This window comes from Glarea lozoyensis, assembly GCF_000409485.1.
Source record: "Glarea lozoyensis ATCC 20868 chromosome Unknown GLAREA3, whole genome shotgun sequence".
In the NCBI taxonomy this organism is placed as follows: Eukaryota; Fungi; Ascomycota; class Leotiomycetes; order Helotiales; family Helotiaceae; genus Glarea; species Glarea lozoyensis.
In genome coordinates, this window is record NW_007360998.1 from 1,934,149 (window position 1) to 1,946,914 (window position 12,766).

Below are 12,766 nucleotides of genomic sequence, written 5' to 3' on the forward strand. Positions count from 1 at the left end.
CGGTCACCACGAAATGAAAGCACGACACTACAAGTTCCGGTTCTAAGCTTCGAGGACAAGAACACCAGAGGTCTAGCAACCCTCGATGCACCCATCGTACCCATCGAATTCCTGAACAGCACCGACGCGCCATCCGCCGTGATAACCAAAAGTCAAACTACCAAGAAAACAGCGACTCTTTCCTGACAAGATCAATGGTCTAAGACAATCGTATGATCGAAGCCAATCATTTCTAGTGACATCGATAGAGTAGCTGACTATATTGCTAAAAGCAATGACACCGCCTCTACATTTGATGCAACTGTTGGGATAGGGTTGTCAGTTACTTTCCTTTCTAATATTGCAAGAAGGGGAATATTTACTAGGTTTGGTATGATTTTACGCGGAATCCACCTCCGTAGTACCGGTCGAATGCATGCCACATTTCACTTTCATGTTGAGGATGAATGAAGCGGGAACCAATACACTCGGCATACCCACACATCACGGACATATCACGATCGAACAAGCTAAAGTGATCCGACAGTTAGCGAATATCGAAAGCGAGAGGAACCAGTGTCTTGACTTACGCCCCTGCCTTTGGCACCAAAGATCTGTCATTGACAGCTCCTGGAATATCAATTCCTCCGTCGGTCCTGGATTGCAAGATGTATTAGGCAAGACTTGACTTTATAACGCCGAGATTGAATGACCTACACAAATGGTGGTGGTTCTGTAACATCGGCAATAGCTCTGAATTCGACTTTGCTCTCAAGCTCGGCAGCCGGTAGTGCAGCGGACAAGGCCAGTGTAGCAGCTCCAAGGGATGTGATGATATTAAGGAACTTCATGATGATAAGTGTTTCTTTAACTGTTCAATAGTATTTTAGAGCACTTGTATGAGCTTGGATCTTCCGAGACGAAGAAGTATGAAGAGGTGATTGAGCTCGCTAGTGTTCCTGAAAAACGGGAAATTCGTTCCTCTTGTAAATTTTATCACTTCAAGAGGGAAAGTCTTGGTCTCTACATTTGTTATATTCTGCTCATTAATACTCTGGAGTTCTCCCACATGTGGGCTGATTTTGCAAGAGAAACTCTTGGAAGCTGAAGAGCGATAACACCCCTATAGATGTGCGATTCTCACATACCTTAATCATGTATTATGTCTACTCTCCGCAGCCAATAGCTTAACACGGGCTAAAGTCTTTATGGAGTAGAACCAGGGTAAAAGTCTTGGAGAAAATCGTCTTGACGAGAGGCGTTCCTCGCTCATAAGCCATCCTCGAGGTCTGACCGTATGTGTTAGTAGAGTACTCTACTCGATACGTATCTATACTTCTGATATTGGAGTGAGGGTTCGAAGCAATTTCGAGGTGTCTCCTTCGTCGTTCCAATCAAACCTATATGTGAATATCCTGTTGAGTTATGTGAGTACTTTTGAGGTCTACCAAGAACGCCGGTACCTTGGCGAGCCTCTTATCGGGAAGGTCAACAATCGAGAATCAGATAACTCCTCGTATCCATGAAACGCTGGAGCCTAAAAGCTTGAAGTTTATATTATTGTCACCGAAAGCTTTTGATCTATTAATCTTGTCTTTCTATATCCTCTGGCATTGAGCATTAGCCTAGATTAAAGCTGTTTGGCTTCTTAGCTATCGAGTTCTCGTGCCTTTTGACCTTGAAGCTTTCTACCTCTGTCCTAAATGAGTAAGTAGCCCCAATATATTAAAGTGACTTAAGAGAATAATAGCGTACTTCGGCGTGGTCGTGTGGACAATGGAGAAGCGTGCAGTAAAATTCGTTTAAATGCACCAAGTAAGTACGAGACAGGGCTACCAGATGAGTTTAGAAGTAACCTTGTGCGACTCGTCCTCCAGTGTCTAGAGTACTACTTCTCATTATAGTGTCCCTGATTGGTATTATATGATTCCTAGAGCCCGAGGGCCGAGATAGCCTGCTTGCTTTCGGGTGAGAAAGTGATGGAAGAGACCTGGCTCGAGTAGCCCTCCAGCGTCTTTAGCGCCGCTACATCTCTGTATTGTGCTTCGCTACTAGTCTCGATGGTCATCGAGCCTACATCCCTCTCTCACAGTGTCATGATCTCTCCGTGCAAGCCCGCTGACGACAATAGTGACCAAATTGACAGTCTTGCGTACATCTAGTCGATTACTCAATTCCACCCTCTTTCTTCTATTTTGACCACCCAAAAGGCAAGTGATGAATGGGATGTGTTAGTGCTTAGTCCTGTAAGATCGAAGTCCTAAAGATTTCTACAGTGCTAATAATAAACTCAAACGCGCGTAATCAGCAACTCGTTTCGAACTGATCTTATGTAAATATTCAGATTCTATAGTCATTTTCAGAAGTCTAATGTGAATAGTGTCGATATTTATAACAATGCCTGCCAAATAGAACGTAAGTGTTTGTGTAATATCAAGTCCGGGGGGTTGGAGGAGTGACGTGATTGTAGAACTTGCAATTCACATACCTGCGGCAGACTCTGCTATCTGTATTCAATTTAACAGCCTGTGGTATTATTCAGCTCCTGCAAAACGCCAGTGACGTGTCCGGATAGGTACCTAGGTAGGTAGAGAAGTCTTCGTGAGGGGGTTCGAACAAAGTGAGCCAAACCCCACTTCGTCACCCACCTATGTGCCACAGGAAGGACCCACAGGCGAAGTCTACCCACAAATGTACACTTTATGTTAACAAAAACAATTTATGTGCTCCAACCAATCAGCTTGGGTGGTTTAGTGGTAAAATCGATGCTTGCCAATGAGTCCAGTCAACTGGATTCATGAATGCATTGGCCCCGTGTTCGATTCACGGTCCAAGCAATGGTTTCATTTTTTGCTCTTTCCTTCTACATACCTGTATGGTTGGGGGGAGTTTTACTTTTACACAAGGTGAAAGTGACAGATAGAGTGCAGGATTTTGGCCTTGGAGGTTGAAATGATGGAGGTAAAATTGCACTTTTAGGTGGAATATGTTGTTGTTGTTGTGTCATTGCAAGTTCGATGAAATGATACTAATATTTGCACAATATCCAAGACATATTCAATTTCAGTAACATTGATATCTGACAGAATGCAAACTTCATCTTTTATACGACACTGTGACTTTCGACAAGCTTTCGGTTTTTTGGTCAACAACATAGCTAGATCGAGATTCTGATGAAGGACGAAACTGCCCTTACCCACTCAAACTTTGTGTGATCAGCTGATTTATGTCTTCTTTGTTGACAGAAAGACGGGCACATATAGAATGAGAATTTCAATAAATAATTGCCTCTAGTGTGGGGTCTTTCACTTTAACTGAGATCGTCCATGTTGCTTCGCTTGTAGATATATGAAGTGTTTCAAACGGTGATTTGTTTATATCTTGAACTCATCCGTCTAACGGCTCGTTTTTAAATGCCTCTGTCTAATCTAATTACCTTTTTAATCCTTGAAATTTTCCTCTAACAGACGGCATAGAAATCAAACAAGAAGCATGGTGTGGTGTCCTCTCCTCTATCAGTAACTAGCTTGTCATAAACAGTAACTCCCGCACCAGCATCATACACGTTGCCACAAGTTTGCACAACATTCAAATTAGCAGCACTGGTAACGGTGATCTTGTTATCGCTTCCGAGGTCGAAAGTGGCATAGCCCGAATTTCCATACTGGAAGATTTTCGCAACGGTGCTGAATTGCAAGGAAGCGGCTGTGTAGTAGTTCACAGTGCTGCCGTAGAGAAGATCTCCGGTGCCAACGGCGGAGATGTGGTTTGCGGAGTCGATGTTGAAAGATGTGGCGGAAGCTAGAGTGTCGACGAAGACAACTGTCTTACCCGAGTAGTTGTTGATCAATTGGGCATATTGGCCGTTGTAAGCTCCTCCAACTGCCTTGAGTTTAATGTTGGTCTTTGGGCATGAAGTTGAGGACGGGGTGGTGGAGGTCTGTTTGCTAAGTGTTAGCTTTGAGACATGTGTTCTCAAAAGGCAGACTGACCACAGTGACTGTTACAGTAGGAGTTACTGCGGTAACGGTTGTGGCAGTAACGCCAACACAGGAGCAGGCGCTAGTGTATCTCACGACACCAGAGCACGCAGATGCGTATGTTGGAATAGTCGCTGATACAGCGGAAGGAGCAGGTGTGCTCTGGGGAGCTGTGGATGAGGTGACGACGGCTGTCACTGTGCTATCTGATGTAAGCCTGAGGGAATCGAAAGAGCAAGCGCAAACTTACGCAGCAGCAGGTGTAGTTGTTTTCACCAGGTAGCTGGAGCAGTCGGCAGCCGCAGGTCTTGCTGGTGCGAGAAGAGCCCTTAAGCAGTTGTCCTGGTTGCAAGATGAGGGTGCAGCGAGGGCACATGTGGCAGCTAGGGCCAGAGCAAGAGTTGTCTTAATCATTGTAGGGTCTTGCTACTGTATCAAAGGCTCGATCTCACAAAGGTACCAGTAACTATACAGTTCAAGCGAGGAGGTAGTGATGGATATAATGAACTGTGAGCTGGAGTGCAATAACGAAGGGGATAGCCAAATATATATAATTCTACTTGAGCGCTCTAATGGCCGAACAACCATCAGAATACAGGCCGCAATGGCTTGTATTAGTGCAAGTACCCACATGAAAGCTCATGACATTATTCTCCGTAATGGCCCAGTGCAATTGCTTGGCAATCGCTCGCGGCTGGCTGACTCGACAAGCTTGTAAGTAAGTACTACTAAGCTCTCAATAAATCGACTTTGGGTAGCACAGGATGTACAGTTTGTTGACTTCAGACACCAAGTCTTTGGCAGCACTAACGAGTCGAAGCACTCCTAAAGCGGAAGCTAACGCACTAAATCAGGGGCCCCGTCGGAATAAAGGTACGAGCCGCGTCTGAAATAACCGATTGCGACCACCGCTGATTTCCGTCATGTCGTACTGTAAAGCCATCAGCATGCTGAACATAGCTGGAGACAGCCAGACGCGGAAATTTACACTCAAAAGTGGAGACAAGAGCGATAAATGGTGCAGAACTACTGCTGCAACATAGCGACGAGGGAGGCCGTCGAAGGCTCGTATCTTTTCGGGCAATCATGCAGCTCGTGCATCGCTATGCGGAGTAAGCTCGACCTATTTAATGCAAGTGGCTGGACGAGCTCAATGGAGAAGCTCAGAGGCAGTCCACAATTGCATTGGTAACCCAATACTAGTTCAACACACGGAACCTTCTTCATGATCGGAAACCCACAACCCTGTGTTTTGTTCACCGACGAGCCGTGTATTACTATTACTTCTCACAACTCATTATTAAACAGTGTCCGATTATGGTCGCATGCCATCTAACGATAAGTGACAAGAGTCCCGTTCAAAGTGAACAACAGAGGGACAGAGCTCTCTCATCAGATAGACAGCACGTCTGTAAGAATACAGACAATTAAGACTTTCAAGTTACTGCGCGTTGGTCCATGGTCTCCAAGCATTTGTGAGCCGTGAGAATGAGTCCGGGTATCATTTTCGTAAAACTCCTACAAATGCATATCGTAATGCTCCACTCGAGGTTCTAGACCATACCCTAAAGAAGTTGGCTCCCATGCGACGTTTTCAAGCAAGCTGATCCTCACTATCTTCCTTGTCCTTCCTCTCCTTCTCTCGCTTGATAAATTCGCGTTTCTTTTCTTCCGGATCGATCAAATCGTCATCATCACTCCATTCAGAATCGTTGTCTGGTATCAATGGCAATGCCATCCTCTTCCAGAACCGCTTTTCCGTTCGAAGGCGGTGGTTTTCAACCTCAAGTTCCGTCCATTGATCATTGTCGGCAACAAAACGTCTCATTTGGCGCAAGTTATCGCTCGCTCGAGAAGCCGAAGCTTTCATATCGTTGATTTGGTTGCGAAGACTCAGATTCTCTTCTCGCTCTTCTGCAAGCTGCTTCCGGTAATTCTTATGCCAGGCTAGAGTATCGGATTCATGTTGCTCTTTAAACCTATGGAGCTTCTCAGCGACGTCAGCTAGAATCTCTGCACCGTGAACGGCGAGCTTCCAATTTTCTTTCTTGTTAAAATCTGTGCTGTCTAAAGCTTTGCGCAACTCCGAATTTTCTTTTTCCAAATTCTCAGACTCTTCTAGGGGATCGTTAGCATATAACTATGCTTGACAAATGCTAAAGAACCTACCATTCAGTTCTTGGGCCACAACAGCAATCAGTTCGTCATTACTCAAATCAAGATTTTTCGCCCGCTCCCGAACTTTGCCCATCTTGTCGACGACATTGGCAGTAAGTTGTTGGTTCACACGTAAAATACCAGATAACTCTTCGACCATAGACATAACATAATTGAGGTCGGATTGGTGACCTGCGGGTGTGGGATACCCAACAAGGGCCGCTCCGGCAGCCATACCGCCATTCATTCCGTTAGTGTGAGGAAGCCCTGGGGACGGAGATGGAGGAGCTTGTCGCGGATTGGAAGCGCCTCCTTGAGACACGTCTGAATAACCACCGTAGTTCATATTCCGTCAACAGTTCATAAACCGACGGACTTCAACGTCAAAAATTGCCAGTTACCGGACCCAATTGGAGTAAATCTGTGCCAGCAATGCCCCGAATTACTCGATAACCACAAACAGAGAAGAGATACACACCCTATATTGTTGAACGAGTGGCACAAGTATTGTCGCGGAATCTTTATGCGAGTGTTGAGGAAGGGTTCTTGTAAGATTGTAGCGCAAGTACTCTCGGTGTTCTGATGTACTGACTTTCCTAAGGAAAAGCAAATTATCCGGGGTCGACAGTTGATGGTTCCGTCAATTAATATCTTTATTATCTACAATTCTTGTAACCACAATTGATCTTATTTGATTATTGTATCTGATCAAGGCTGCCCTTGTAGCTGCGTTCTGGCAACTCGACTAAAACAGGAAACGGTTCAGGAGAGCGCGATGATGCAGGTTCTGGACTGCGTGATAATGGAGGACTCTTAAACGCAATTGTTCCGCGTGAAGGATACTGCAATGTGCTTCGTCTGGCTTGATCACCGCCGCTCCAGGTACCAGCTCGAGTGATTGAGTTGTTGTGAATGGGGTTGGAAAAAGCAGCCTCTCTCCTGTTTTGCCTGTTGATCGCTTGAGCTAGATTCGATATCGCCTGCTCCTCAGCAGTAATTGGTTCGTCGAGAGGATTAACACAGGACGTTAAGGTAGTTGAACGAGCACGCCCCCGAGTTCGAACTTGTGTAACTGGCGGCGGAGAGCTTAGGGAGCCTGTACTTGCAAAGGCGGAGCCGTTTGATATAGAACGTAGATGCGCTCGAGGTGTGCTTATAATTGACGAAATGTTCGGTTGCGAGTTCGCTGGTGTGATGGCGACGGAGTCGACAGGCGATGAGCTTTTGGTGGGGAATTCGGGAAACTTTTCTGAATATGCGCGAGCTCGACGGCGTACAGGAACTGTGTATGGCCCGAAAAATTGTAATTCTTGTACGGGGGACGCTTCGCCGATGTTGGATAGAGATGGCTGCGGACCGCGAAATGACGCTGCCGTTACGTTGGCGTTTTCCTTATCAATGTCTTGGTACCTTTGCAGATCTGGGAAATCTTGAGTCGAATCCAACTGCGACGGCGTGTTGATTGCAAGGTCTTTGTTGGAGGTGAAAATTGGCGGACGGAGGTGATCAGACTCTGGGGGTTGAGAGTTGGAGGGCGCTTGTGCGGTCGCGATCGATTGTTGGTGGCAGGGCGATGGTAGTGGAGAGTAGATGACGGTGACGGTAGACGAACTCGAGTTGCTCCGTCGGTGTTCCGGCCGTGTGATTGTCTGTTCACGAAGGCTGTCCAGCGTGAATGAGTGTGGAGAAGTTGGAGATATTGGAGCTTCAGCGGCAGCGGCAGCTTCAAAGCTCGAGGGCTCCGTTGGATTCATGTTCCCACGCGGGTCTTAAGTCGGGGAAACTAACGGCAGCGAAAGAAGGGAACCACCGATTGGCTCTGCAACCGACAAACAAGCACCACAGGCCAGATCCATACAGCAAAAAGGAAGGAAGAATAAAGCGCCCAAACGCGTGTCGTGCGGAAGTGGTTCAAACGGCGAGGAAAGAGATTTCCTGAGATCTGTGAAGTTTTTCGAGTTCAAGGGTGACCCGCGCTAGCCTAGGCTTGCTGCCTGATCTGGTAAGGCTGCGAGGTCAGGCGGTGGATGTCAGGTTGACAGGTTGTGTTGTGTGTGTGAGGGTGTCTTTTTTCCTTTGCAAAACGTCGCCCGTTGGAGCAGTCTAGATCGGGTAACGATCTCGACAGTAACCGCAAATTCTCACCAATACATCTTGGCGACGAACTTCCGGGCGAGTTTTATATATGTCTAGTGACAGATGGATTTTTGTTATTTATAGCCCCGATCAATGAGAATCCGCAAAGGTGGCTTGTTGCGTGCTCTCACTGCTGTGGCCAATCAACTACCACAAATTGGCTTTTGGCATTCGACCTGACTACGTTGAATTCCACTCCAAACACTTATTTGTAGGTTAACTAAGTGGTCAGCCTTTTTTACATTGATTAACGATGTTGTAGCTTTCCTCTTTTGTCCGATAATCTGGGTGTTTCCCAATTCGTTGTCCAGACTCAAATAACTGTCTCAGCGATTCTGCCTTGGGTACATCCAAATCAATCCTCATTGAACAACATTTTACTAGAGGTTGAAGGATTGAAGGGATCGGAGGGGTTTGACGGATTATGAAAACATTTAGTTGCCACTGTCTGGCTGAATATCTGGATAGATATGCAGCTGCAGAAGTTGGAAACACTTATCGCTGACTGTGTCCTACTGTATCCTTCAAGATAACATTGCGGAAAGAGTTTCTGTATTTTTGATACCCGGGTTTTGTTTCTATCTATACACCAATATTTGTGTTCTTACATTCAAGATTTCGGAAGTTTCGCAAACTCTGCTTTGATCTCTTCCAAATATCCCTTTCGCGTTAAAACTTCAGTGGCCGTTGCAGCCAACGCCTTGCCAGTAGTAAGTGCTCTTCTATGAGCATCTTCAGACCTCGCTGATTTTGTGAAACCAGGGTTATGGGCTCCTGCTTCTGATATAATATGAAAGCCACTATGCAGAGATGGATACGCATAGCTGATATTGCCTTGATCTGTGGAAGCCCCAGAGCGTCCTTCGACAATATCGATATCTGGCGGAGGTATATCGCCACCGAGACGATTTCTGAAGTGTCGATATGATCGTGCAAGTGCATGATTTGGCGTATGGTCGTCATATGACCCCTCGGACGTCATTTTCAGTGTCGAACCTGTTGCTTCCGCTCCAGCACGAAAGCACGCTTCTACTTTCTTCTTCAACTCGGAAAGCCGAGCCTTAGTCTGAGCTCGCACAATAAACGTTCCTGCTGAGTAGGCATGTATGATGTTAGGTGCCGCTCCGCCATCGGTGATGTGGCCCTGGATTATATCTCCAGGTTTGGTTTGCTGCCGAAGTACTGAAAGTCCTGTGTACGCCATGACAAGCGCATCAAGTGCGTTTATCTACAACTGTTAGCATTTCAACTCAATTGAGAGTCACAATCATACCCCTTCCCCTGACTTCTGTTAGCTTTTTGATTTGGGTTATAGAGAAGTAAAACTTGCATGGTGCTGCAGCTGCATGGGCTTCTTTGCCAAAGTACTCAGCTTTGAATCTGTAATATGCAGAAGTGCTCACCAGAGCAGCATCTTTTACATTGCCGGGATGTCCCATGATCGACACGTCAACACCATGATCACGGTACGCTCCAACATCGAGTAGCTTGATCTTTCCGCCTCCACCCTCTTCTGCTGGTGTTCCAAAAAGTACTACTTTTCCTGCTAAGCCGTATTCTTTCATGACAGCCTTTGTAGCAAGAGCAGCAGATAGCGATGCTATGGAGATTAGGTTGTGTCCACAAGCATGACCAATTCCAATCAAAGCATCTATGAATATTAGTGCAATCCGTAGAATATTCAAAATACATAATTACCATATTCAGCATTAAAAGATACCACAGGTCCCGGCTTTCCACTATCATATTCAGCAATAAAAGCAGTTTTGATTCCGTAAGCCGACGGGGTCACTTTCCAACCAGGACATCCTTTTAAGAATTTGACGAATGCTTCGTGCGCGATAAATTCTTCATAGCAGAGCTCGGGGTTATCGTGTATTTTCAGATTGAGAGGGCGCAGTTTCGTCTCCCATGAGTCTATGTGGTCGGATATAAACTCCAGGTAGTCAGTGCCCATTGTCGTATCCACTGGGATTTCGCAGGCTGACTTCCCATCAAGAACATCAGCCAGATCGTCTGTCCGCCACGCAACTCTCATTATAGACAACTCCAGATGAAATTACCAGTCTTTGAATGGAGATGGTATATCAATTGAAGGAAGATTGAGATCATACGATTTGGTCACGAGAAGCCCAGGAGCTTCTTCGGCGAACTATCCGGGCAACTCCACTTATGGCCAATCAAGCCAAGAAGGATCCTATCCGAGAGATCATTTAATCCAAGCAAACACCATCCCACTCTCCATACGCTTCGACGTTTGTCGTACCTGGCCGTGAAATCTAAATAATTAGTAAATCATTCTCATTGGCCGAATCGTTCTATCGATAGGTTGTCGCCGTTAGCTTCCGTAGCTGACGGACAACATTCCGATGAAGATAAGGATGGTAATATGAAAAGGGAGTCCAGGTACCAGTCGTGGTATTCGATTCAGTCATCCGTTTGAGTCTTTCTTTTGATTTCACACTCATTCACAAAATGTCGGAAAAGAAAGTGAATCCTACCGAGAGTCCTGTTGAAGGTGTCTCTGAGGGGCACAACATCACTAGTCTTCACGATGTAGATGACACAGAGATTGGCAAGACTGGTCTGCACATCAAGGATGAGGCAGGAAATATTGCTGTGACGGCTCTCGCTACGGATGCTGCCTCAGCTGAAGATAGAAAGGTGGTTCTTCGCAAAATCGACTTGTATATTTTACCTATCATGTGCGTTACATATGGTAAGTCTTCCTGGCCCATCTTAAAATATTACGGTCATTAATAGATAGTATAGGTCTCCAATTCCTGGACAAAACCGCACTTGGATATTCTTCAGTATTCGGTGTCATCGAAGACAACAACTTGAAAGGGCAGCAATACGCTTGGGTAAGTGTTTTCTTTTTGCAACGTCTGTAGCAACCTGTATCACATCGGTCTGACACTTCTAGGCATCTTCAATTTTCTACTTCGGTTATCTTGTTGCAGAGTACCCAGGTGTAGCTCTAATCCAGAAGCTTCCTCTTGCCAAATTCCTCGGCGCCAACATCATACTCTGGGCAGGACTTCTCATGATCACAGCATCATGTTCTTCCTTTGCCGGTCTCGCGACGGCTCGTTTCTTTCTCGGTGTATTCGAATCAACCATCACTCCTGGCTTCGTTGCCATCACCGCAATTTGGTGGACGCGTGAAGAACAAGTGATCAGGGGAATGGCGTGGGTAGCTTTTAACGGTGTATTCTCAACATTCGGTGGTCTTCTAACTTTTGGCATCGGTCATATGGATGGTGCTTTGAGCACATGGAAATATATCTACCTTATCCTCGGAGCCATCACAGTATGCTGGGGTATCCTGTTCATCTGGATCATCCCTGACAACCCAACCACAGCCCGCTGGCTTACAGAAGAACAAAAGATCATCGCCATCCAAAGAGTCATCGAGAACAAGACTGGAACAAAGAGCCGTCATTTTGACGTATCCCAGATCATGGAAGCATTCACAGACCCAAAAGTCATCTTGCTTTTCCTCATCTCGTTTGTAAACGCCATTCCATCTGGTGGTCTCAGTTTCGGCTCCATCATCATCTCTGGTTTTGGATTTACCCCTCTGACAACCACACTACTCAACATGCCACTTGGTGCCGTACAAACATTCTTCACCTTGTCAGCAGGTTACCTTTGCATGAAGATTCCCAATAGTAGACTGATTATTGGTTCTCTTTGCATGCTTCCCTCTATTGTCGGAACCATTTTGATCAACAACCTCGATGCTACGAATCGCTGGGGTAGACTCGTCGGGGTATGGCTTTTAGTCTCCTACCCTGTAGGGTTCATGGTCCTTCTCGGTCTCTTATCCACAAATATCGCGGGAAGCACAAAATCTACAACCGCCAACGGACTAGTCTTCGTAGGCTACTGTGTTGGCCAAATTGCAGGTATGTTCTCCACTACTCTCAGTTCTCAAGCGTGCATCTAACGAATTCCAGGTCCTCAATTCTTCAAAGCCGCCGAGAAACCAGCATACCCATCTGGTATCAAGGCTATGCTCTGCGCATTCGTGCTCAACCTCGTGCTTAACCAGGTGCTAAGATTACTCTACATGCTTGAGAACCGCAAGCGTGACAAGGCACTAGAAGGTCTCAGCGAGGGCGAGGTCGAGGAGTTGAAGGAGAAGAGTCGAATTCAGGGATTTGAGGATGTTACTGATATGAAAAATGTAAGTCCACTGACGCCATTTGCAACGTTTGACAGAGTCGCTAATTCCACTTTAGGTGTTTTTCAGATATGCGTTGTGATATGTTGGTTTACACTTAGGCGGAGCAGTATCATTTCGAAAAAATGGTTCATCACTAAACCAAAATGTATGCGAGAGCACATCAATACAATAAATTGCATATGTCTTCATCTTACATTCAGTACTAGTGATATGCACAAGTCGTGTATCCCTCCACTCACTAGATCCCTACCCATCTGAAGCAAGCACGGGGTTAAAATAATTGATAATAACAATACGTCTATGTATTAATGTTCACATCCAT

At 45.8% G+C, this 12,766-nt stretch overlaps 6 protein-coding genes across 6 annotated transcripts; 1 reads left to right on the plus strand and 5 right to left on the minus strand.

Moving 5' to 3' along the window:
- Window positions 1–72: 72 nt before the first annotated feature.
- On the minus strand, window positions 73–830 carry GLAREA_00613 (uncharacterized protein; the record flags this gene model as incomplete). Its single annotated transcript, XM_008085371.1, has 4 exons — window positions 73–301; window positions 363–509; window positions 570–635; window positions 697–830. 4 exons carry the CDS (start codon window positions 828–830, stop codon window positions 73–75), a joined length of 576 nt encoding a protein of 191 aa, XP_008083562.1.
- Window positions 831–3,439: 2,609 nt separating this feature from the next.
- On the minus strand, window positions 3,440–4,373 carry GLAREA_00614 (uncharacterized protein; the record flags this gene model as incomplete). Its single annotated transcript, XM_008085372.1, has 3 exons — window positions 3,440–3,919; window positions 3,972–4,161; window positions 4,210–4,373. 3 exons carry the CDS (start codon window positions 4,371–4,373, stop codon window positions 3,440–3,442), a joined length of 834 nt encoding a protein of 277 aa, XP_008083563.1.
- A 1,180-nt stretch (window positions 4,374–5,553) lies between these two features.
- Window positions 5,554–6,462, minus strand: GLAREA_00615 (uncharacterized protein; the record flags this gene model as incomplete). The annotated part of the gene is made up of 2 exons (XM_008085373.1): window positions 5,554–6,077; window positions 6,129–6,462. 2 exons carry the CDS (start codon window positions 6,460–6,462, stop codon window positions 5,554–5,556), a joined length of 858 nt encoding a protein of 285 aa, XP_008083564.1.
- Window positions 6,463–6,811: 349 nt separating this feature from the next.
- Window positions 6,812–7,870, minus strand: GLAREA_00616 (uncharacterized protein; the record flags this gene model as incomplete). Its single annotated transcript, XM_008085374.1, has 1 exon — window positions 6,812–7,870. One exon carries the CDS (start codon window positions 7,868–7,870, stop codon window positions 6,812–6,814), a length of 1,059 nt encoding a protein of 352 aa, XP_008083565.1.
- A 992-nt stretch (window positions 7,871–8,862) lies between these two features.
- Window positions 8,863–10,290, minus strand: GLAREA_00617 (Zn-dependent exopeptidase; the record flags this gene model as incomplete). Its single annotated transcript, XM_008085375.1, has 3 exons — window positions 8,863–9,480; window positions 9,539–9,903; window positions 9,951–10,290. The coding sequence occupies 3 exons, from the start codon at window positions 10,288–10,290 to the stop codon at window positions 8,863–8,865; spliced, it is 1,323 nt and encodes a 440-aa protein (XP_008083566.1).
- A 437-nt stretch (window positions 10,291–10,727) lies between these two features.
- GLAREA_00618 (MFS general substrate transporter) lies at window positions 10,728–12,523 on the plus strand (the record flags this gene model as incomplete). Its single annotated transcript, XM_008085376.1, has 5 exons — window positions 10,728–10,971; window positions 11,025–11,116; window positions 11,179–12,163; window positions 12,215–12,444; window positions 12,500–12,523. 5 exons carry the CDS (start codon window positions 10,728–10,730, stop codon window positions 12,521–12,523), a joined length of 1,575 nt encoding a protein of 524 aa, XP_008083567.1.
- Window positions 12,524–12,766: the final 243 nt, after the last annotated feature.